We start from the raw sequence: 25646 nt of genomic DNA on the forward strand, positions 1-25646 counted from the left end.
TGTCTCCTATTTGTATCAAAGGTTTGGCAGTGATGAATTGAAACGTCAGTTTCTTGCTCCAACCATTGCTGGAGATGTAGTCGTTTGTCTGGGAGTCAGTGAAGCAGGGGCTGGATCAGATGTGGCAAGTAAGTAATTCAGGAGCCTGCGACAACCCGTTACACTTAATTAAAGGCACTCCATGCAACTTTACAACTGTAAATTGTACTTCACTGGATATGAAGCAACTTTACATTCAAGAATTAAGGATAGCTAAGCCTCAATGCTGAGGGGGAACATTTAGTCTGATTTAAGGGATTATTTATCAAAGGTAAAATTTTAGAGTTTTTTTTATACCTCGAATGTACTCACAACTTGGTGGAAAAAACTTGATTCAGTGAGTGAAGAGTTAACAATCCAAGAACTCAAATTGGGACAGTTTTCGGCATGAAAAACTTGAATTGCTCGAATCATTCCAGTTTTTGGGGCATAAAGGCTATTAACATCTTCAAATGGTTCAAGGGACTTCTACATGACCTCGACAGGTTTTAGATGGTATATTTTTGGATTCAAGCTATTTCTGGGGTCAAGTTTTTTTTGACCTGAAAATAAGAGTTTTGACCAAAAAAACCAACTCAAAAACCTCGAATATTCGTGGAAAATACAACTCGAACTTTAATAAATCTACCCCTTAATTTTAGAGAGCCAACCAGGGAAAAGTCCTACTAAACACCTGTTATCTGCCATACCTGTTTCAAAATACACAGCAAGAACTGCCAATTAAATAAAGGTAAATTACCCCTTTAAACCGTCATCAATGAGCATTTACACATACCACAGCTTTTTGGAGAAATACTGTACATTGTATGGGTGGTATGTACAGTACATGCTAATATCCAAGCATCGATCTTGGGCAGCACACTTTCCCCACAAGCTTTATTATAATTGAATCATATTTGCAGTATCATGCGCTCTATCAGTAAAGGGCAGATTTATTCAACTGTATTTATGAAATACATTGATAAATGCAAATCTAAAAATCATAGGAATGAATAGAATGTGGGTGAGTTTTTATTTATTAATCTCTAAACTCATATTTTGATAAACCTGCCCCTTAATGTTTTGGCCTCCCAGAAGAAGTAACTAAATGGGGGTCGTTAGGTTGTACATTCATATAGTTGTTAATTGAGGAAGAGAGTGGATGGGGGTCTAAAGAAAATGAATTAGAATTAACAAGCAGTCAATAGATTATGGTTCCCTTTGGAGCTATAACATAGTTGTATTTTCAAAATGTTTTGATAATTGTTAAATGGTTTTGCTTTTGTATGAATTAGGGCATTCTGGGTTAGAAAGGGATTGTTCCCCTGCAGTGCGTGCTGTTCATTTTTCTGTAGACCAGTGGATTCCAAACTGCTGGTTTAGCCCCCTTGGAAGGCTAAAAAGGGGAAGGGAAAATTCCATTTGGTCTCCTTAATAATTCTTTTACCTCAACATGTATCTTCATTAGAATAAGAATTAGTGGGACCGTGTAACTGGTGTCCCAGCTATAAATCAGTATCTGAAGCTGCATCATTTTACTATATCTGCAGCCATGTTATGAACTGAGAGGGGCCCAGAGCAAACCCTGGACATCATGTAGGTGGGTTTTAACCCAGAAAACACTATTGCAGTTTAATAGGGATGGGAGAAAAAATGACGCCCATAGACTTGTATGGCTTTGTGCGTCAAAATAAAAAGACGTGCGTCAAAAAAATTTCGCCGGGCTACAAATTTTTTTTGACGCGCATATACTTTAATGGGCATCGGCGACATTTCCCCAGCGGCAAATTTTTGGCGAAACGGGTCAAATTCGCCCATCCCTACAGTTTAACATTTAAGGTGCTTTGGAAGGGTGTACCTTAATGGACATACTGGTGTATATAAATATATATATATATATATATATATATATATATATATATATATATATATATATATATATAATTTTTTTTTTTTTGACTTGCTGTGTAACTATGGAAATAAGATTGTAAGGCAGAATCTGATGCATTGAGGTATTGAAATATCTGTCAATCCAGACAGGGTCGGAACTGAGGGGCCCACTGGGACTGCTGTCCAGGGCCCCCTCCGCCCCCCCTACTGTGATGCGAAGGTGCCACTCGGTGCGCATGCACAAATGACATTGCTTGCGATGCGGGGAAAATGGCGGGTTTTTTTTTTGTAAAAACTGAATGTCAGGAGAGGGGGTCTGGCCCTAGAACAAACAGTATTTCGGTTTCTTAGTATTAATATAATTTCTCCATTAAACTCCCCGTCAGTTTCATTGACTCAAGGCTGATGGTTATGTGTGGTGTGTCCGCCACAGTGATAATTCTGGTACAGGTATAGGATCTGTTATCTAGAATGCTCAGGACCTGGGGTTTAACCTAGTCTGCTTTGTGGAGCATGCAGTGTAAACTAATAGCAGAAATCTGAAATCCTTGGAAATGCTGCAGACATCACTAAAACGAGCTCTCTCTGCATTCTTATCACATCCCTCTATATAAATTGCAATACATTGGAGCAGATTGCTTCTATAGACTTCTGAAGGTCTGGATCAGAAAGCAGATAACCTAGACAGACCCATTTCCATCCACCCTGTTAAAAAAAAAAAATCTTTAAAGTAAGGGAATTTTGTAAATGCTATGTCAAACAAAAGCTAAACTTATGGTACATAAGGAAGTTAAAGTGCACATTTAATCCTGCTCATTTCTGTGATCAGACCACCTGGCAGGTAGGCTTTTCCCGAAGCAATGTACAATGAAACTGACAGAAAGACTTTCCAAGGAGACGAGAAGTATTATGGAAGGAGAAAACAAAGGCATTGCAGGGCAGGGATTCTAAACGTGTGGCTCAGCAGCCTATAAATTGGTCCCCATATTCTGTAGGGTTGGTCTAAAGAAAGTGAAGTTTTCTCCTATAAAGAAAAAATGTCCATTAAACATGGTATGTAAACCATACATTTTTGAGCTCGTTCAATAACTAGGGTCCCTTGGAAAAAGCAATTAAAGGGGTTGTTGTGAGACAATTTGCAACTGTTTTTAATTTTTATTATTTGTGTTTTTTTGAGTTATTTAGCTTTTTATTCAGCAGCTTTCAAGTTTGCAATTTCAGCAATCTGGTTGCTAGGGTCCAAATGATCCTAACAACCATGCCTTAATTTGAATAAGAGACTGGAAGGTGAACAGGAGAGGCCTGTATAGAAAGATGAGTTATAAAAAGTAGCAATAATAATAAATGTGTAGCCTTTTACAGAGCATTTGTTTTTATAGGGGTCAGCGATCTAAACTATGGAAAAAGTCAGAAGAAGAAGGCAAATCAGTAAAAAAATAATAATAATGAAGACCAATTGAAACATTGCTTAGAATTGGCCATTCTATAACATACTAAAAGTTAACTTGAAGGTGAACCACTCCCTTAAAGGGAAACTGTCATGGGAAAAAAACATTTTTTCAAAATGAATCAGTTAATAGTGCTGCTCCAGCAGAATTCTGCACTGAAATCCATTTCTCAAAAGAGCAAACAGATTTTTTTATATTCAATTTTGAAATCTGACATGGGGCTAGACATATTGTCAATTTCCCAGCTGCCCCAAGTCATGTGACTTGTGCTCTGATAAACTTCAATCACTCTTTACTGCTGTACTGCAAGTTGGAGTGATATCACCCCCTCCCCTTTCCCCCCCAGCAGCCAAACAAAAGAACAATGGGAAGGTAACCAGAAAGCAGCACCCTAACACACGATAACAGCTGCCTGGTAGATCTAAGGGTAAGGCCACACTAAGCGATAGCGCGGCGATTTGACTCGCCGCGACTATTCGCCGCGACTTTTAATCCTCAATCGCTGGCGAAACTTTGGCGCTGGCGTCTATGGGAAATCGCGCAAAATCGCCAGCGTAAAAACACACGCGGCAATCTTTTTTCTATTGTCGCTCGAAATCGCCTAGCGAGGCGATTTCGAGCGACAATAGAAAAAAGATCGCCGCGTGTGTTTTTACGCAGCGATTCCCCATAGACGCCAGCGCCAAAGTTTCGCCAGCGATTGAGGATTAAAAGTCGCGGCGAATAGTCGCGGCGAGTCAAATCGCCGCGCTATCGCTTAGTGTGGCCTTACCCTAAGAACAACACTCAATAGTAAAAACCCATGTCCCACTGAGACACATTCAGTTACATTGAGAAGGAAAAACAGCAGCCTGCCAGAATGCATTTCTCTCCTAAAGTGTAGGCACAAGTCACATGACTGGGGGCAGCAGGGAAATTGACAAAATGTCTAGCCCCATGTCAGATTTTAAAATTGAATATAAAAAAAATCTGTTTGCTCTTTTGAGAAATGGATTTCAGTGCAGAATTCTGCTGGAGCAGCACTATTAACTGATTCATTTTGAAAAAAATTTTTTTCCCATGACAGTATCCCTTTAAAGGTTTATCATTGGTTATTTCATGGGACTGAAAATATACTGCCTGTATGGGTTGTTTGCCTCCAGGGAGTAGCACAGTATTAAGTACAGATGTACGTTTACTAAGCAAAGAGAGCCCCCCTCTCCCCCCCCAGAAAAAAGATATATTGGACCTGTCACTCAAAATCTGTCTCTGTCTCCTATATGAAGAGAGACAACTTGCTGATATAGAGATACTGAAGATTCATCATTTCAGAAACAGTAGAGAATATTTAATGGATTATGTAGAAAATTATTTCCATGAGAAGAAATCTTCTTCATCGGCATTTGCTGTTAGAGAATTTCTAGCGCACATAAATAAACCAAAGATCTTCCTGGTTCCTGAGATAATCTCCCAGGGGCACCACATTTTCCGATAAAAAATAATTGAATATACAGACATCAAGAAAATGTGGCTTCTGAATTGAAGCAGATTGCGGCATCATTGCAGGGCATTTTCAGCCAGGTGCTCTGAAACTTCAGTTCTTGCTGTCTGCTCGTACAAAGACTCCATTTTCTGCAGCACCAGAAATGCTTAAAAAAACTGAAAAATACATTTGGAAAGAGGTTAATTGTTTTTTAGAGTGATTGGCAAGTGTAACAATTCACAATTAATATGTAGCTGCCTTTGTGCATTCAATTAAATGCCGCTCGTTTGTTTGCTTGCTGCCCGTCACGTGTTCACCAGATAACAATTTACATACAAATAGGTTGAAGAGAGAACACAATGGAGGAAATTGTCTTTTACCTGTCAAATAAAAGATTATATGGAAGCATACATTATAATAACAATAAAATAGAAAACGTTAAAATACAAGTGTACGGTTACTCTGGACTATTATTTACGCCAGTTGAAACCAATGTGGCATATGTACGAAGTAGTGAGAGGCTGATTATTTGCTTGCGAGGGAAGTATCCAGAATTCATAGTTAAGTTGGGTAGAAAAAAAGACCAAAGTCCATTATTAATTATAGATTTTTGTATCACAATAGCCTTGGATATTCTGTCTGTCCAAGAAATCATCCAAGCCATTCTTAAAGGCATTAACTGAATCAGCATCACAACATCACCCGGCAGTGCATTCCACAACCTCACTGGCCTGACTGTGAAGTTCTTTTCCTCTAGTCTAAAGGGGTGGCCTCTGCTCAGATGATCCATTTTAGGGAAAAATAGATCTCCTGCTAGCAGTCTATAATGTCCTCTAATGTACTTATAAAGTGTAATCATGTCCCCTCGCAAGTCTTTTCTCCAGAGAAAACAACCCCAACCTACAATCTACCCTCATAGTTCAAATCTTCCAACCCCTTAACCAGTTTAGTTGCACTTAGTCTCTGCACTCTCTCCAGCTCATTTATATCCTTCTTAAGGACCAGAGCCCAACACTGCACTGCATACTCCAGATGAGGCCTTACCAGGGACCTATAAAGAGGCAAAATTGTATTTACATTCCTTGAGTTAATGTCATTTTTATGCAAGACAGAACTTTATTTGCTTTAGTAGCCACATAATGATTCTGCCTGGAGTTAGACAACTTGTTATCTATAAAAAAAACCCTAGACCCTTTTCAATTAAATATAGTTCATGTACAATATATTTAAAGGGGCAGTATACCCTCTTTTCAACAAGAGTTCAAAGAAAAGGTCTTATGCTGAACATACTTTTTTTCACCTGTTGTTTTAATCATGGGAAATCTATGTACTTTGCTTTCTCTTGAGCTAAACAGGGAAACTGAAGCTACTCCATATTTGGACCTTGCGAGGTAGATAATTAGATTACCTGTATGTACCCCCTCCCCTTCCCCGTTTGGTGTGACTGTACATTATGCAGGGGATTATCTGTTCACTGGTAACCTAATTATCTGCCTTGCAAGGAACAAAAATGGAGTTGCTTCACTCTCCTTGTTTAGCTTAAAGGGGAACTATTGCGAAAATGGAAATTTAATATACGCTTCATCATATTGAAATAAGAAACTTTCTAAATACAATCAATTAAATATTCTGCACCATTTCTGAAATAATCTAGTTTATATTCACTATTCTTCTTTCAGCATCTGTTTCTCTTCATTCTGTCTTCATGCAGCAGTTGGGTGTCAGATGAATGATCCAATAAATCTTATCTCTAATACATCTTCTAGACAAAAGGAGCCCCCTATAAGATATATTGGATCTAACTGTCAATATATACTCGAGTATAAGCTGACCCGAGTATAAGCCGAGGCACTTAATTTTACCTACGAAAACTGGGAAAACTTATTGACTGGAGTATAAGCCTAGGGTGAGAAATGCAATGGTGTTTAAAATGGATTTAAATGTCCTGCCCTCTAAAAATAAAATGCAAAGTGGGTTTAGGCTCTGATTACAGACCCCAATAGACTTTCTAGTCTTAGTGTTGCCAAACATATGGGTTAGATGTAATGAGGAAGGTGGCATTGTAAAGGAGGTACAGTTTGAGTTGGATGTAGTGATTGGTATTTGGACTAAATAAAATTGTGGTTACCGGTAAGTACCGTACTGTACTTTGGTAATTTCCCGCCGTCACTCACGTCACGTTCGGGGGCGGAGCAAGGCGACGTGACGACGGAAGTGCAGGAGGGATTCCAGAAGCGCAGCCATCCGCTTCAGGGAAGAGGCACGCCGCATCAGAAGGCTTGCAGCACCGTAGTCGCGTCGATCAGCTAGGTATGTTTCTCAAAGGTAGACTTTTTCAGCACATTTTTGGTGCTGAAAAACTCAGCTTATACTGCTGCTTGAAGAGAGAATAAAGAGAAACAAATGCTGAGAGAGGGATAGTGAAGATAAACTTGATTATTTCAGAAATGGTACAGAATATTTAATTTATTGTATTTAGAAAGTTTCTTATTTCAGTGTGCTGAAGCTTATATGAAAGTTTCATTTTCGCCATAGTTCCCCTTTAAGAAATAACAAAAAGCGTATATTTAGCATGATTAAACCAGCAGGCAAAAAGTATGTTCAGCATAAGCCCTGTTTGTTGCACTCATGTTGAACAGGGGGGCCTACTGCCACTTAAAAGAGTGACAAGTACTTGCTTGAGGCAGTGGCAGACTAGGGCTTAAGGGCACTGGCACACATGGAGATGTCACCTGCGAGAAATCTCCTCTGCCATGGTCAAATAATCTCACTGGCAATAATATGTATGTCAAGAACCTTTGATGGCACAAGGGGTATAATGATCACTGAGGTCACACACCTGACAGCCATAAACAACAACTTGCAGAACAGGTGATATCTTTGCCCAATAAAAGTTTAGTCGAGTGATTGACGGCTGTAATACTTAAGTAACAATGATTTGTTTGAATTATTTGCCCTTAGGTATTAAGACAACAGCTGTGAAAAAGGGAGACGATTACATTATCAACGGCAGCAAGATGTGGACAACCAGTGGGTGCCAGGCTGATTGGATGTGCTTGCTTGCCAACACAAGTGCAGGGCCACCTCACAGAAACAAGTCACTTTTTTGTTTACCTATGAAAACACCTGGTGAGTCTCTGTTTTAAATCTGTTTTATCTTCCATAAACAGGGATTGCATGACATTAACATGGGCCCTGGGGGAGATATGAATTATATAGTGAATAAAGTACCCCCTCTTGTAAAATATAAGGATATTATAAGTTACCGAGGAGTTTCATGACCATATAAAAACACGAGGCCGAAGGCCGAGTGTTTTTATACAGGTCATGGAACTCCGAGGTAACTTCTAATATCCTCATATTTTGCAACTGGGGGTACTTTATTTATTATAATACACAAATTTCAGTGAGTCATGTGACAGAAATGACATCAGAACTCACCGTTTATAACTGATGACATCAGAACTCACCGTTTATAAGAATATAATTTACAAGATATTCATGGCTTTTGTGTATTATATGTAAATAAAGAACAAACATTCAGTATATGATATAGAAATATACATTTTACAGGTGTCTTGCATATAGTAAGTATGTGGTAGGCAGGGTGTGAGGTCTGTATTGCAAAGCAAATATATCAAAAGCATCTTGAAACGTTAAAGAGGACGTTCACTTTAACAGTAAGAGGCAAATATATAACAACATTTAACTGGTGGTTCCTAAGGGATTTTAGCTTTGTTACAAAGTGAAAACTCACTGGCTAGAATTTTTAGCAAAATAACAGATTGCACCTTGTTTTATCTTTGCACACATCATTCTGTGACTTAGAAGGCAGTAGGATTTCTGTGTGTGTGTGTGTGTGTGTGTGTGTGTGTGTGTGTGTGTGTGTGTGTGTGTGTGTGTGTGTATATATATATATATATATATATATATATATATATATATATATATATATATATACATATATACACACACAATGTCCCAAAGGTGCACCTCGGGAAAGTACCTGGGTGCCCGCTAAGTAAGGGTAGCGGCACTCACACAGATATAGATATATATATATATATACAGACATGTTTTCCTATTAAATAAATTGCAGCACTCAAATCATATTGTGTTTGCCTTTTCTTATTAAAAAAAAAAGTGGTAGTTGATAATACTGTATCACCAGTTTAACATGCTCTTTCTATAATTAATACAAGTTTAATGTCAGTGTTCCAATGCTGACCAGCAAAATCATGATAACAACTCCTCTATGAAGCCTACGTTGATGCTATGTTGAGTGCAAGCTCAGAAACAGTAGGGTGCTAATTGGACTTTTGCACTTGGGCCATATAAATATATGGTCCATAGTTGAAATGTCAACCCATTCGGGTCTTGTCGTTGATATATAAGGTTGGGAACCGGAACTCTAAACCTTCTGACGGTGCTAGGAAAGTTAAAACCTTTTAAGTTATTTAAGGAATGAGTCGAGTACCATTAAAGCATAGGTCACAAACCACTATTTGTATATAACCACTACATTATTTATTTATGATAAATGTGATAAAAGGAGCCAAGTTTATTACTGGTCTAATCATCTATAGCAACCAATCAGCAGGAAGTATTTACTGGTCACCTGTTGAAATTTAACATCTTATTGGTTGATATGGGTTATAGCTCCTGGGAACTTAGTACCATTTATTACATATGGGTTTAGGTCATTATGTAGGCAGTGCAGTTTTCAGCCTGATGCTTGCTTTAATAGTGTTTTCTCTTCAAGACTAATACAAACTGATTGATACTGGAACAGGGCAAACGTTGCACATTTTACTACTTAGTTTTATAACTTATTATTTCTTAGTAATTTGCAAATATTCTTTATTAAACACAGCTGTATTCACACAAAAAAGCAAATATATATATATATCTATATTAACAGAGAATATCAGGGTTCAGTGAAGCAAAAGAGGGTTGAGCTTTAGAATATGTTTATTATTACAAAAATATAGATTAGGGAGCACCTTCCATCAATAAGAAAAACAGTGGGTGGTGTGCAAGGTCTGAAATATAAGTGCTAAATAAAGAAAGAAAAAGAACTGACCCTTGAGATTGCGCATCCCCCCCCTAGTCCAGAACTCGTTGAACCAACTAAAACGTAAATTTAAATAAATATGTAAAATCAAACCAGGAAAAATATTTAAAATTCCGTCAGGACGGCTCTGAGACCCAAACCACAGGTCTTTGCCTTCCTACCGCGCACCCATACCCTACTCTTAACCATATATATCAGTAAGCCGCATAGGTGGGTCTGAGACCCATTAAACCCCCCACTCCCAATACCCACTGTGTATTTCTGTCTCCCGTCCTGACGGAATTTTAACTATTTTTCCTGGTTTGATTTTATCTATTGTTTATTAAAAGTTAAGTTTGAGTTGGTTCAACAAGTTCTGGACTGGGGAGGTGCAATCTCAAGGGTCAGTTCTTTTTCTTTCTTTATTTATGTTTATCATTAGTCTCCTTTTATTTGGAAGCAGAAGAAAGTTTCCTCAAGGTACATTAAGGTAACCCCAGTGAAAAACTTCTAAGCACAATACTATTTAAAGACCTGTCTGTTCTGTTTAACATCTTCTAAGGCATTCTTTGTCTGCTCAAGGGGATAACTATTATTAAGTCTTTTCATTCTTCCTCCATAAATTAGACATAATCACTCGTGTCTTGCGTTATTCTCATTAGGAATCAATCCATTCTTCCAAGGGTAATTATCGACTTTTCTTCCCGAGAGTTTCTTCCTTCCTCTAAACAGAACCGTTATATACATTCCGTTCATTTTGTTTCACCTGCGCGTTTCATTTCAGATAACACCACTCATTGTTGGGGGTAATTGCTCTGGTTTTCTCTTATCAAGTTCGTTCGGTACAATGCAGTTCTGCACACTAGTTAATGTGAAGGTTTTAATATCATGAATATTGATAGTGAAGAACTCCAGCCAGCTTTTGGCGTTAAGCAGCCCAGTCTCTCGAGTGCCAGATTCATTTATTCTTTAGGAAATGCAAAGTCATTAAAAAAATACGTTGCACAACAGCGCTGTAATTGTCATAATATTATGAGCTTCCTTTTTGTAAAAACACAGACGCTTACTGAAGTGATATTTTCTTTGCTAATGTCATGATTTCCTTCAGGTCTTTCGTATTTGCCTGCAAATAAAAATAGAATTGCATTCATGTCTAGGTGTCCAGGTTACGAAAAAAATTGAGAAAATTGGCATGAAATCATCAGACACAGCTCAGATATTCTTTGAAGATGTCAGAGTTCCAAGCAAGTATCTAATTGGCGAGGAAGGAATGGGCTTCACATACCAAATGTTGCAATTCCAAGAGGAGCGCATGTGGGGAGCAGCCAATGGTAGGTGTCATTTCCCCTCACTCTTGGCTTCAGATCAACAGCAACTGCACAGAGAAATGTATACATCGTATTCTTAATTTAATTTATTTTATTTTTTTTAAGTTTGACCAGCATTTTATATTTACATTGTAGACTGCAGATAATACTTAGTCAGAGGCCTTGGATAACTGTTGGAATTTTATGTTGTTCATTGAGCAATGACATTAGTGGCCAGTGGTTTACTGCCTCAGACAATGACCAAGGGATTGCGTGGTGATTAACTGGGAAAGAAAAGAATAACATTTCCATGGCATCAAACGTCTGCAAAAATATCTTGAATCACAGTTCCCGGACATTTCTAAACGTCTTCACAATAGGGTTAAAGGAAAAAGATCATCTAGGGTTTATATAAATATTCGTCACTTGCTACAACTAATATATTTTTAAGGATTAGATGATAAAATAATGTGATATACAGGTATCCAGAAACCTTAGGCAGAAAGTTCTGAATTACAGGAAGGCCATCTCCGATAGCATCTCTGTAAAAATAAATAAATGATTCCATATATGTGGGAAAACAATCTTTTTGGGTTTATTTTATGTTTAAATGCTTTTTAGTAGACTTAAGGTATGGTAATCCAAATTACTGAAAGATCCCTTATCCAGGGAAAACCCCAGGTCCCAAGAATTCTGCATAATATATCCTATACCTGTAATTTATATAGGTAGTTTTGATAATGTGGATTATTTTATGCAGATTGCCATGGTAATATGTGGGACATCTGGCTCCCACTGAACACCACTGTGTTTACAATGGCCCTCTCCACCTGTAATCATTTCCCATGTAAATTTGCAAATTAGCTGACCATTACTTTACCCTGTGAACACTCCAACCAGTATTTGGGTTGTTGACAAAATCAGAACCAGACTGTGTGTGCTTTATACTGGACTAGTGAAGGGCTGTTTGGGCCAATGTTTACTTGAAGTTCTAGGGTCTACTGTTGACTTTCAGCCCAGATATGGACAAAACAGTTCAGTGGTCATGCTTTCCTGCCTAAAAGCATCAGCATTTGGTGTTTAGTAGCATGCTTACAACTCAAATGAAGAGCCAGTGCCTGTTGACTCACTTGGGTTCTCCCTGAAAGGACCATCAGTACAAGCCCCCTATATAGACTACGTGGTGCTTACCTAAGTGCTTATCATAAGCTACTCTTCTGCCAAAAATTAAAACAAAGGCCTCCTTGTGAATGTGTTGGCAGAAATTCATATTCTGGACCTATATATATTCCGGCCTTATAAATAAATGCTTGAATGTAATTTGTGTCTGCTGCTAAGATGCTGTATGAACTTCCAAATAAGAGAACCTTGCATTCATACATTCATGAATGAATAAAACCCAAATGAGAAAAAAGAACCTGAAAGCAATATTTCTGCTTGACATTCATCTGTCGCTGTATTCACAGAAAAAACTGACATACGAATATGATGCAAAAGACAAGTGTATCACATAAATGTAAAATGATGGATATTGTTGAAATATATGAATGTTAAAATGATTGCAATGATGAAAAATAGCCATCATGTCTAATTACTTGAAATAGAAGGACCAGCAGAAACAAAAAGTAAACGTTTTTGATGCATTTAAAAATAATTCACTGTTTGGTAAAAATGATGTTTATGTTTCAGAAGCACTACTACAGTTTATATAAATAAGCTCCTGTGCAGTGTAAAGGCACACTTGGAGATTCAGGGAGATTTAGTCGCCCAGTTAATCGCATCTTCTTTGGGGCGACTAATCTCCCCGAACTGCTTCCCCGTGTCTTCCACCTGCTCCAATGAAAAAATGCCTCACGAGGAAACTTCGGGCAACTTCGGACTTCATTGAAGCAGGCGGAAGACACATGGAAGCAGTTCTGGGAGATTAGTCGCCCCAAAGAAGAGGTGATTAGTCGCCAGTCGACTAAATCTCCAGGTGTGCCCTTAAGAGCAGGCATTCAAGCTATATTTTGGCTGTTGGACACATGTTTACATAGCAGATAATAGGGTCAAATGTCACTTTAGCTTGGGTTTCGTGCATTGGAGGTCACTGAGGATCACATGGTGCCAAACATGTAAATGTTCTTGGGATTTTTACATACTCCATGCAGTTGTAGGTGTGTCCACTGATATGTTTTAACTCTGGTTGTAGTGCTGACAACAATGGAGAACATCATACAAGAAACTATTGACTATACCAGTCAACGGAAAGTCTTTAACCAGCCAGTGCTGCATAACCAGGTGGTACACTTTCGCTTAGCAGAATTGGCAACTGAAGTTGAACTTCTGCGCTCGCTGCTGTATCGTGCTGTTGGTGAGTTTTTTGTATTAAATAAATGCTTGATTATTAATCATAACTGGATCAAGGTGGACATGTATTTTCTCTTTCAGTGTTCAAACTTGAACCTTTAAAGGAAAACTATACCCCCAAAATGAACACTTAAGCAACAGATAGTTCATATCATATTAAGTGGCATATTAAAGAATCTCACCAAACTTATATTTAAGTAAATGTTGCCCTTGAGCCACCATTTCGTGATGGTCTCTGTGCTGTCTCAGAGATCACCTGACCAGAAATACTTCAACTCTAACTGTAACAGGAAGAAGTGTGGAAGAAAAAGACAGAACTCTGTCTGTTAATTGGCTCATGTGACCTAACATATGGTTTGTTGGTATGTTTGTGAGTACAGTGAATCCTACAATCTCAGGGGGCGGCCCTTATTTTTTAAAATGGCAATTTTCTATTTATGATTACCCAATGGCACATACTACTAGAAAAGTATATTATTATGAAAATGGTTTATTTACATGAAGCAGGGTTTTACATATGAGCTGTTTTATGCAATATCTTTTTATAGAGACCTACATTGTTTGGGGGGTATAGTTTTCCTTTAAGCTAAAACAAATGCTGAGTACCTCAAGCTTCCTTGTCTGCCACTCAGTAAATAAAGTTAGCGGTGAGTTCTAAACTTCCTCCACTGCTACTTGTGGATGGATGTGTAGCCTACATAGGTATGTAAACTAATATTTCCAGTAAGTGCCCCTGATTTGCTTCCAGCCTCACATAAAATTAGACCATGACCCTTGTTTGGGTCCTTTAAATGGGATTATATAAAGGATTTCTGTGGCAGATTATAAATGGAAATTTGTGGTGAGTTAACTAGAAAGACAGCAACTATTTAGGCAAAGCTAAGTCAAAAACCAAAAGCTGATGGATATGGAATACCTTCACAGCAGAAGCAAAACAGTCAGTCACCGGTCTCATTAGAACAAATTAGGGAAAAAATTGAAAAATCTATTTTTTTTCTCCCTGGTAACAGGGAGCATGACTTTACATTCAGGCAAGGGAAAAAGAAACCAGCCGCGGCATAATTCTAATGATTAAAAAAAAACATTATACAGCATGTATTTGCTAATCTACCACTTTCTTTTCGCATAGCAATGTATGTCGAAGGTAATGATGTCACCAAACTTGCTTCCATGGCTAAATTAAAAGCTGGCCGACTTGCACGAGAATTGAGTGACAGCTGTCTTCAGTTCTGGGGAGGAATGGGTTTCACCAATGAAGTTCTTGTTAGTCGGTTTTATCGGTAAGTGACCCCCCCACACACACATTTGACAGCATAATTTTCATGAATACATGACAAATGTCAGATTTAGTTGCCAGCCAAAATTAGGGGAAGCTTTGAGTCCAGGTTTTACACAAAATGCTATTTTTTATCTTTCCAGGGTTTAATATTCACGTCAGGTTTTAGATTTGCTTCAGTGTTCAGAAAGATCTTTTGTGGAATATTTTGTATTAAGCTGAATCCAAATGTTATAGATCTGGGCACCCCAAGGCAAATGCAATCTACCTGTGTGCAGTAGCTGTGCATAAGTATATGAAATTTCATTTCAGTCCCAACTGATATTTACAATACAGACTTTGGTGGTAATAGCATGTTCATAGGCAGAGTTAAAACTTAGTCAGGAGAAGGAAGATATTGATGGCCAAGAGTAACCCCATCAGGTTATACTGCTAAAACTCTCATTATTACTTTCTTCTCTGCTCTTTCCCCTCCGCCCTCTCAGCTTTCTGCTCAGTTTCTTTTTCTTCTACAGAATACTATTTTGCTCTCTGCTTCCCCCTTCTGAAACCCTTACTATTGTGTGCTGCCCCCATTATAATGGAATCTGTAAGCACCTTGCTTGTATGAGGCTGGATCTACTTATCCTTCTTTTGAGAACTACTCCTGCACTTATTATTATTTTTATTATTGACAGTTTTCTTAACATTTCTGGTAAATGGAATGGAGATCAGCATGTAGGGAACTACGACATGGGAGGGGTATAAAAGGGGTAAATAAACCAAGACAAACTGGATGATGTGTGGTTAAACTGGCACTGGCAAGAAGAAATCATTTTTATTACAAAAATATTAAGAATATATTTTCGCAAACCACAAGTAAGTGAATTATCTTTGTGAATTTGACCCACTTGCTAATACTCGCTCCCAGCCAGTCATTGTTTGGGGTGCAGGTCAGGTGACCCACACACACTAGGAAGCACTTCAGTCGTAATGCAGTAGTTTCTTTCACTCCAGCCAACTGCACCTAAAAAGCTGAGAAATGTTACTTTGTGATACCCTATATCATAAATACCACCCTGGCTACATATTTATAATGTATTCCATTTTTCTATACAAAATTATTTTTAGGAAAAACACTCAGTAGGTAGAATTGTACCTCTTTCCATGAGTTATTTTTTATCTCTTTATTTCTAATTGTGCAGCCAAGAATAATAATTGTAATCGCTGTTTAAACCGTATCCGTACGGCTGTTTAAGAAGAATGTTGCTCTAAATACCGGGTCACGGTCAGCGCCTGACACTTGCTAGCTGGATATTACATAACCTATCTGCGTAAAGAGTGAAAAGAACATTTTAACATTTCCCCCAAACTCAGATCTGGAAAAAGTGATCTCTCAGCATTTCCGTGTGATGCAGCAGTAGCAGGACTAACAGAAACTGCTGCCTTTAAGCAATAGGGGATTTTCTGTACAACAGTCAGTTTCAGCTCACTCCACATATCAAAGATGTTATTATCTTTGTCACTGAAACATTTATAATTAGCCAATAGTAGAAGGTTATTGAGAACATTCTGTAAAGTTTTCCATATTTACTGTCACGTAGGAGGGAAATTTCCTAGTTCTGGGATGTCTGTATACTGTTGTTCTGGAAAGACCTGTTTTTAGTAAACATAAATATATAATCATCTATTTATTAGGCGGAACACAGCCCGAATTTAGAATACAGGTATGGGGCCTGTTATCCAGAATGCTTGGGACCTGGGGTTCATACCTTAAGCCTACTAGAAAATCATGTAAACATTAAATACACTCAATATGCTTCCATTAAGGATTAATTATATCTTTGTTTGGTTCAGGTACACGGTAATGGTTTATTACTACAGAGAACAAGGAAATCATTTTTAAAAATTTGAATTAATATATTATAATGGAGTCTATGGGCGATGGCCTTTGGAGCTTTCTGGATAATGTGTTTCTGGATTACAGGTCCCATACCTGTATTACCATTCGATATTTACAATAATAAAAATGTTCTTTTTTTCATTTTGTACAGTGGCTAAATACTGTAAATGATATCAGCTCCACTGTCCCACCTGTTTACCTTTCATCTGTCCCTATCGCTTGTATTTATTTTTAAACATTTAATTAAATCTTTATTAGGGAGGATGTTCGCTCAATTGGGAACATGGGGCAGCTTTTCACCATTTCAGTAACTGATAAAAACCAAACCAGGAAATAACTTAAAAATTTACTGCAAGTTAGGAAACTAATGTCAGGGCCACCTACAAGGCAGGCAAGCGTACTGTCAAAAGCCCACTCAAAGAAGCGGGTCTGGATGGTTGTGACAAGGGACTAAGTTTTACCTGCAACTTACTTGCTGCTTTCAGAGTAAAACTCCCAAACTTGGCTGCCCTTTTATTAGACACCAGTGGGATCACCTGACTATAGCTGGGAAGGGTGGGAGCTACAACATGGAGCTGGTCACTGCTCCTGTATAACTATAACAAACAAGGGAAAGTTGTTCTCACCACTCATTTTTAAAACATTAAGCAGGGGTGACTTTGACATAGTTGGCCATTTTGGGGGTTTGGAGGACAGGAGTGGATATGTGCAGGTCAAAAACATGGCTGGGTGGGGAAGGGCTGACGGTTGGTGAACGTGGAGGCCCCTGGAATAGCAACCCCCATGGGCTTTGCGCACCCCAGTTCGACCCTGCTGTTTAGAGCAAGTCATCATGGTTCCCACCATGTGAGGATTATGAGGACCATTTTTTGTACACAGGCTACAATGGCAGAGCTAGTCATTTGTGCCAAGGGTACAACTTTAATCAAACAAGATAAAGAAACCCTGACCTAATGAAAATGTCTGGTTAATAAGCGTTACTATAAAACTGCCCAGTGTTCATAAACGATACCAATTATCTCCTGTATTGTACTTTATATTCTGAATTAGAGAAATGAGCCAGTCAGTCTGCTCTGTCCATATTACTTCCCTCTGAATATTAGATTTTCAGTGTGCGGTTGCTTATTGTCTGTGTGATTATCATTGCCTAATCATAGGCAGTCATTTATTCTTGATTCTACCAACCTTTAAATAGTAAGAGCAAATTCAATTTTGCTTTTGTTGGCAGGTGTTTTGACATTGATTTGTTTTCTATACAGTATGTTGCTAACATACTGATGTACGTTAATGTAGTTTCCTATGAAATCAAGTCACTCACCTGCTCTAATGATGTACAATTAATGTATTAGTCTTAAACTTATCCACTAATATACACTGTGTGGAAGGATTAAATGTTTTCTTGCTATTTTAATTCTCTGTTACAGGCTTGCCCTCATCTTTATCACAAAGAGTTAAGAGCATAAAACAAGGCATAATTATACAGCTATGGGATCCATTATCCAGAAACCAGTTCTCCAGAAACCTCAGCATTAAGGGAAGGTCATCTCCCATAAACTTAATTTTAAGCAAATAATTCAACATTTTAAAATCCATTTCTATGCAATAACAAAACAGTACCTTGTATTTGATCCTAACTAAGATATAAAGATATGGGTTCTGTTGTCCAGAATGCTCGGGGGGTTCTGGATAGTGGATCTTTCTGTAATTTGGATCTTTGTACATTAAACATTAAATAAACCCAATAGGCTGATTTTGCTTCCAATAAGGATTAATTATATCTTAGTTTGGATCAAGTACAAGCTACTGTTTTATTATTACAGAGAAAAAAAAAAATAATATTTTAAAATTTGGATAAAATGGAGTCTATGGGAGACGGGGGAGCTTTCTGGATAATGGTTTTCCAGATAACGGATCCCATACCTGTAATTAATCCTTATTGTAAGCAAAACAAACCTATTCGGTTTATTTGATTTTTTTCATGTTTTCTTAGCAGGCTTTGTAGATCCAAATTTCGAACATTCTGGATAGCAGGTCACATATGTGTAATAACAGAATAAGAAATGTTTACAATGACCTAGTACTGGTGTATAATTAGATACGGTGGAGGCAATAATGCTCCAATCTTTTTAGTTAAAGGGGTTGTTCACCTTCAAACAACTAGTTGTTTTCCACTAGATCACCAGAAATAACTTCTTTTTCCAATTACTATTTTCTATGTGTCTGTGTCTAATATTGAAGTGTAAAGTGTAATTTACGCAGCTCTTGGCGGGGTCGCCGACCCTGTAAACTGTTCTAAATGGATACATTGAATTGATACATTTCTTCTTTGTCCCTGCTGAGCAGAATCCCTGAGTTTCATTAAAGGCGGCTGTTAGACTTGATACAATAGTTGCTAATACTCCAGAGATGCTGCTGAGAAATGGATCAACTAAATGTTGCTAAATTGGAACAGAGTCTGCACCTGAATTACTGAGCTGCCAGACTCAAACACCAGATACAAGAAAAGATCTACTATTAGAAATCACGGGGCCCCGTACACAGGGCCGGATTTACGTAGCGGACACCCCTAGGCCGCTGTTGTTTGTTCTCCCCCCTTTTCCCTTTTATTCATTTAAATTTTCATCATCGGGACCAGAGCAGTGTGGACAATTTTATCTCCTATGCATCCCCAGTGTTTCTGAACCAATGTGGGTGTGGTTGAGTAGCATGCCGCCCCCTAAAATCCTGCCGCCCTAGGCCTGGGCCTTGGTGGCCTTTCCACAAATCCGGGCCTGCCCGTACAACAAAATTTTCGGGGTTTAAAAAAACATGGTGCCAGGGCCCCCCTTACAAGTTAAAAAAAAAATTGGGCCCCAAAGAATATTTTTTTAAAAAACATTGGCGCCAGGGCCCTCCTTACAAGTTAAAAAAAAAATTTGGGCCCCAAAGAATATTAAAAAAAAAAAAACATTGGTGGCAGGGGCCTATAGAATATTAAAATAATACATTGGTGTCCAGGGGATTAAAAAACACAAATTGGTGTTCAGTAGAATTGAACTCATGGCTTCAGGACTTCAACTTCGCCTCCTTTCATGACTTTGGGTCTTTTCGCCGCTTCAGGACTTCAATTTTGGCTGTTTTCATGACTTCGGGTATTTTTGCTGCTTTGGGAGTTAGGCTTCAGCTGTTTAAGTGGCTTCAGGTATTTTCGCTGCTTCAGGAGTTCGGCCTTGTTTTTTTTGCGACTTCAGGTCTTTTCGCCATTTTGGGAGTCCAGCTTCGGCTGTTTTCACGGCTTTGAGTCTTTTCGCTAATTCGGGACTTCGGCTGTTAGGCTTTTTTTCCGGCTGTTTGGGACTTCAGAAATGGCCGCATGGCTTAGGCGCTGTCAAGGGGGGCCCGGGTCTTTCGAAAGTGCAGCACTGCCGGGGCCCCCCTTCAGGCCCGGGACACTAGTACAGGAACATTACACTTTAAACTTAGATTTTGGAGAAACAGTAAAAAAATAAACTATGGAAAGTAATTGAAAAAAGTCTATTTCTGGTGAACAATCTGAAAACAACTGAACTGAAAAATGTGTTTGGAAGGTGAACAACCCCTTTAAGGAAGAGCTTTATTTTTTGTGTGTTTTTCTCCTCTCTTTTCCTTTCCTTTAGCTTGTTAAACATGGACAATTGTCAATACAAATGGAGAGCTGCAGTCATAATAATCAATGTAAAGATGTTACTGGCTCCAGTGTGGTCAAATATATCTGGTCAATCTCACTCCTCATCTCATTACAAAGCTTTTCTGTATTGTTCTATAGCTTTATATTGACAAGAACCGCTTGTGCTTTTATTTAAACAAACGGCACCTGTTTCTTGCTCTGACTGACAAAAAGCATTTGGTTTTCTCTGTTGCAATGTTGCTTGCCATTGTCAGAGATGATTCCTCCTTTTACAATTCCGCATTGAGAAAGAGATTTACTGTTCATTACAAAGTAGTTGAATCTCAGTGATTCACACGGTTCAAACTGTTTTCCATTTACTGACACTTGTCTCAGATACATCCCTGCACATAAAAATAAAAGTGTCACTATAGGCACCAGGCAGCAATTGGCATCGTATTCAGGCAGATCAGGAGGGGGGTGTAAAGGGGTTCCATTTAGAGAGAGTTTCATTCACTTTTAAGTGATCACTTTACTCCTAGATTCCAACCCCGCCACAAGTGATAATGTGATTTCTTGATAACATGATCGCTGAAGAATTCCCTGCATGCACGTTAGATGCACTTTAATTAAATCAATACACATATGGGACCGATTATACAGAATGCTTGAGACCTGGGAGTTTCCAGATAATGGATCCTTCCACAATTTGGATCTTCACACCTTAAAGGGCATGTAAAGTCTAAATTAGACTAAGGCTAGAAATGCTGTATTTTGTATACTAAATATAAACATGAACTTACTACCTAATCAAACAAATGATTTATCCTTTCAAATTTGGCTACAGGGGGTCACCATCTTGTAACTTTGTTAAACATCTTTGCAAGACTAAGACTTTGCACATGCTCAGTGTGGTCTGGGCTGCTTAGGGATCATCAAACAAAGCTGCTTGAGTTCTGCATGGCTGGGAAGTAAGGCGGGGGCTCCCCCTGCTGTTAATAAGTATGATTGTTTCCCTGCTCAGCAGTTAGGGACCGTCTGACGATTCCTATCCACAGCAGTAAATGAAGGGAGAATTTCACTGCATACAGTCAGGTTTCTTATAAAAACGGTACACATTTTTTAATTAAAGTATATTGGAGATCGTTTTCTTTTTCATTAAAGAAAGTAAAAATGGGATTTTATTTTTTTGCCTTTACATGCCCTTTAAGTCTACAAGAAAATCATGTAAACATTAAATTAACCCAACAGGCTGGTTTTGCTTCCAATAAAGATTAATTATATCTTAGTTGGGATCAAGTACAAGTTACTGTTTTATTATAACAGAGGGGAAAAAAATTGGATTATTAAGGAGAATCAGTTAAAACCTTGCTTTACTTCCTTGTTTGTGTGACAAAAAGTCATGAGATTTTAAGGATTTGTAGTTGGTTCAGCCAGCCGCTTGAATTTGGCCGAATCCTGCTGAAAAAGGCAGAATCCTGGCCACATCCCAAACCGAATCCTGGATTCGTAGCATCCCTAATAGGAAGTTAATTGTTTCCCATGTCACCTGAATTTAACTTTTTTAGGGATGCGCCGAATCCACTATTTTGGATTTAGCCCGAACCCCACAATCCTTTGCGAAAGGTCGGCCGTATTCTGAATCCTAATTTGCATATGCAAATTATGGGTGGGAAAAGGAAAACATTTTTTACTTCCTTGTTTTGTGACAAAAAGTCCCGCAATTTCCCTCCCAGTCCCTAATTTGCATATGCAAATTCGGATTCAGGTTGGCCTGGCAGAAGGATTCGTCCGAATCCTGTTGAAAAAGTCAGAATGCCGAACTGAATCCTGGAACATCCCTAATCTTTTTATAACTAATCACTCCTCCTGCCTCTCTGCAGGTTACAGAAGTGTTGACTCACAGACTAGAGAGGGCATCAAGCTTGTGGGTTTGTGAATGTTCTGCAAATATCCAGAATGGAAGTGACTTACGTGTTACACATATTCAAGTGAACAGTCAACCCACAAGTACTTGCATGTAGAAATCCTACTACCCCCAAATATTTTGCAATGAACAGGTGTGTGAGCTATTATACAAAACTATTATACAAAACATCCAAAATTCAGAATGCAGTCATATGCCATAAGGTCCTGTTAAAAAAAAAAAAAAACAACAGCAGTAGATTGTTCATGATGTTAGTTAATTTAGCATAAATCCATCTTGATGGCAAAATAATTCTGTTGTTGGGTCTCAACCCTACCCCCAAATGCAATAAAAGGCACTACGTTGGCCCAGGAGCAATAACCCATAGCAACCAATAAGATCTTTGCTTTTAAACAGGTGACCAGTAAATTCTACCTTCTGATTGGTTGCTATGGCTTACTGCTCCTGGGCAAACTTAGTGCCTTTTATTACATAACCCAATGTATGTAATACAAGGTGCTACATTTGCCCAGAAGCAGAAACCTATAGCAGCCAATAAGATGTTTGCTTTTAAACAGGTGACCAATCAATACTGCCTGCTGGTTGCTATGGGTTACTGCTACTGGGCAAACAATTTATGGAGTTATGTGATAAAAGCCACTATTATTTATTAGACTTTTTGGCCTCCTTTTTTCACATGGGCTCACTTAGTTGTGCTTATATTAAGAAAGTCCATAGACATTATTTGAACTTCCAAAAACAAATATATTTTTTACACAAACTACATTTCCTCAGACCGGAATCACATTGGCCTGACTAGCTCCTTATGGACGTGGAACACACAGAGACAAATCTTTCTGTAATTTGGATCACCACACCCATAGGCTACTAAAAAAATCTTTAAACAGTAAATAAACTTAATAGAGTTGTTTTGCCACCAGTATGGATCCATGCAGCTGTTACTATCAAGTAAATGGTACTGTTTTATTATTACAGAGAAAAAGGAAATCATTTTTAAAAATGATTGTCTTAAAATGTCTATTCCTGTAAATCAGATAAGGGATCCCATGTGTGTGTGTATGTGTATACATGTGCTGTGTTGGTATATATGGGTTTTTTTATGGGCAGCTCAGTCATGGCCAAATTAGCATAGTTAAGAAAAACGGGTATTTCTTCTCTTTAAAACATGTTGCTTCATATTCCAGAAATCTGGAAAATTCCAGGTACCAATCATTGTAGATAAATCCCATACCGGTACTGAACTATAATTACGATGAAATATATAGGGTAATAAAAAGTGACAATAAGATTGTAGGCTCACATAGATAGTTGTTTGGCATATATATGTAGAACCCCCATTTTAAGTTTTTCAGGTGACCAGAAAGAAATGGTGTAAAATCCAGGAAAATATTAAATCAGGGAAATGTGTTATGCATAATCTATAAAATGAGGGAAAACTTAAAATCAGGGGATGTAAAATGGGGCATAAGCTGTCGCGCCCCTTCAAGGCAGTGTCCATGCGTCAGTCCTACCTAAGTGAAAAAAGGTAGAAAAGACCATACCTGCTTTTCTCTTTATTTAGCATGATCACTTCCAAAGACACCATTAAGCTGGGGGGGTTGGGAGAGAAGGCATTTAAGGAGAGCACCACCTCCCCATAATATATCATTTAAATAAACAATGAAATGCAGCTCATCCCTTCCTTTATTGGGTGCACGTGGTCAGGCTTGATATACAAATAACAAAATTGACCCCAGCACTCCAACATATAACCCCCTGAGAGAACCTGTTTTGCACAACTGAACTGTAACTCTGACCACGTGCACCCAATGAAGGAAGGGATGAGCTGCATTTCATTGTTTATTTAAATTATATATATATATATATCTCAACCTTAATAAAGGCCCTAAAGTTGGTTGAAACGTTGCATGCACAGATGCATGTAATAAAAGAAGTTTGATTCACTACGAATTGGAGCGCGGGAAGATATATATATGACTATTTGACTCTGCACCCACAACTGTTTGGAAAGTCTGGCTTAGAGTGCAGCTGCTTGTGACTGAATATAAATACATACACATTGAAGCAGGAATCTGCACATCACAGGTCTCATGGTGGAAAATGGCAAAGGTTTGATTTGGAGACTGACATTTTGGTCTCAACGAAGGTCATTTTCAAAGCGCACAACCGGAGAAGCCCGATACATCCTATGTGATAAATCCTATGTGGCAGGATAAGGGAATGAAACTGACTGGTGAGTTCATGGTTTGCACCAACATCATGGCAAGTTGGAGTTGCGTTTGCCTTATTCTAATCATCGCATCATTTTGCAAAGTGTTGTGGGTGAAACGTACTGGTCTTCTATGTTTGTATGTCTCTGCTTTAGCTCTCTAGCTATAGAAATAAGGTACAAGCATTCAACATACACGGCTCTAGAGAGAAAAGGCGAGCTGCGAGAAGTTTAATGACAGATATTTTTGTTATTGTTTTCCCTTTTCTTTTACAGAGACTCAAGGCTGTTGTCGATAGGAGCAGGAGCGGATGAAGTAATGTTGTCAATCATATGCAAATACATGGGAACACTTCCAAGTAAAAAGTGAATCTTTGCCAGACTGTTAAATCATCTTTCAAAGATGAAAGATTGTCAGATCGATTCAGTAAAAGTAAAAGCATTTACACCAAGGCCTGTGTTTTACAAGCATTTGAGTCTGGTGTATAGACAAATCAGAGCAACTTCAAACCACATGACAAATCCTCATTTTTTTTTTTAAAATATGTTTTTTGTCTTTCTTTGATTAAATTTATACATGTGAATGACTCATTTTAATTTATTATCCAAAGCAAAATGCTTGTGTATACGAGGCGCTTTTACAATCAAGGCCAAAATTCAAAAGGAATTTAGAAATATATATTTTTGTATTTTCTGCATTAATGAATTAACTTATTTTCTTGTGAAACTGTCACTAAAACACATAAATAAATAGTAATTCGTAAGACAAAGTTCTAGGATTCAAAGATGCAAAATTCACACCTGGAATTGTGTATTTAAGCCTAAAGGTTTGCCATATACATTTGCCATTTTGTGAATTTCCCGCAAAATTTGCAAAACGGGCAAAAAATTTGCGAAACACAGATTTTGACGCTGGCGCTCATTAATGTCAATGGGCATCCATTAATCGGCGGTGGTGGTGAAAAATCATATTCGCCTCCGATTCGCAGATTCAGTGCGAATTCGCACCTGCCAAATACATCCGCCCATCACTAATTCTGACCATATCTAGGAACATGCCATCAAAATAAGGGATTCAGGACGATGGTGTTGCCCCTCTTTAGTGAAGCATGCACCACTCAGAAACAAGGTAGAATAGCATTACCCTCTTTAATACAGGGATGGGACCTGCTATCCAGAATACTCTGGACCTGGGGTTTT

At 38.3% G+C, this 25646-nt stretch overlaps 1 protein-coding gene across 4 annotated transcripts in view; it reads left to right on the top strand.

The window, feature by feature from the left end:
* MGC147631.L (acyl-CoA dehydrogenase (3J649) L homeolog) overlaps window positions 1–25212 on the top strand; it is a 70647-nt gene extending 45435 nt beyond the window's left edge. The window contains exons 4-9 of one of the 4 annotated variants that reach the window (XM_041565603.1): window positions 22–128; window positions 7780–7947; window positions 11029–11202; window positions 13370–13531; window positions 14657–14807; window positions 24323–24654. In XM_041565603.1, the coding sequence (XP_041421537.1) occupies window positions 22–128; window positions 7780–7947; window positions 11029–11202; window positions 13370–13531; window positions 14657–14807; window positions 24323–24431 (871 nt within the window). In that variant the 3' untranslated portion in view covers window positions 24432–24654. 4 annotated transcript variants of the gene reach the window in all.
* The last annotated feature ends 434 nt before the right edge of the window (window positions 25213–25646 follow it).

This window comes from Xenopus laevis, chromosome 6L, assembly GCF_017654675.1.
Source record: "Xenopus laevis strain J_2021 chromosome 6L, Xenopus_laevis_v10.1, whole genome shotgun sequence".
NCBI classification, from domain to species: Eukaryota; Metazoa; Chordata; class Amphibia; order Anura; family Pipidae; genus Xenopus; species Xenopus laevis.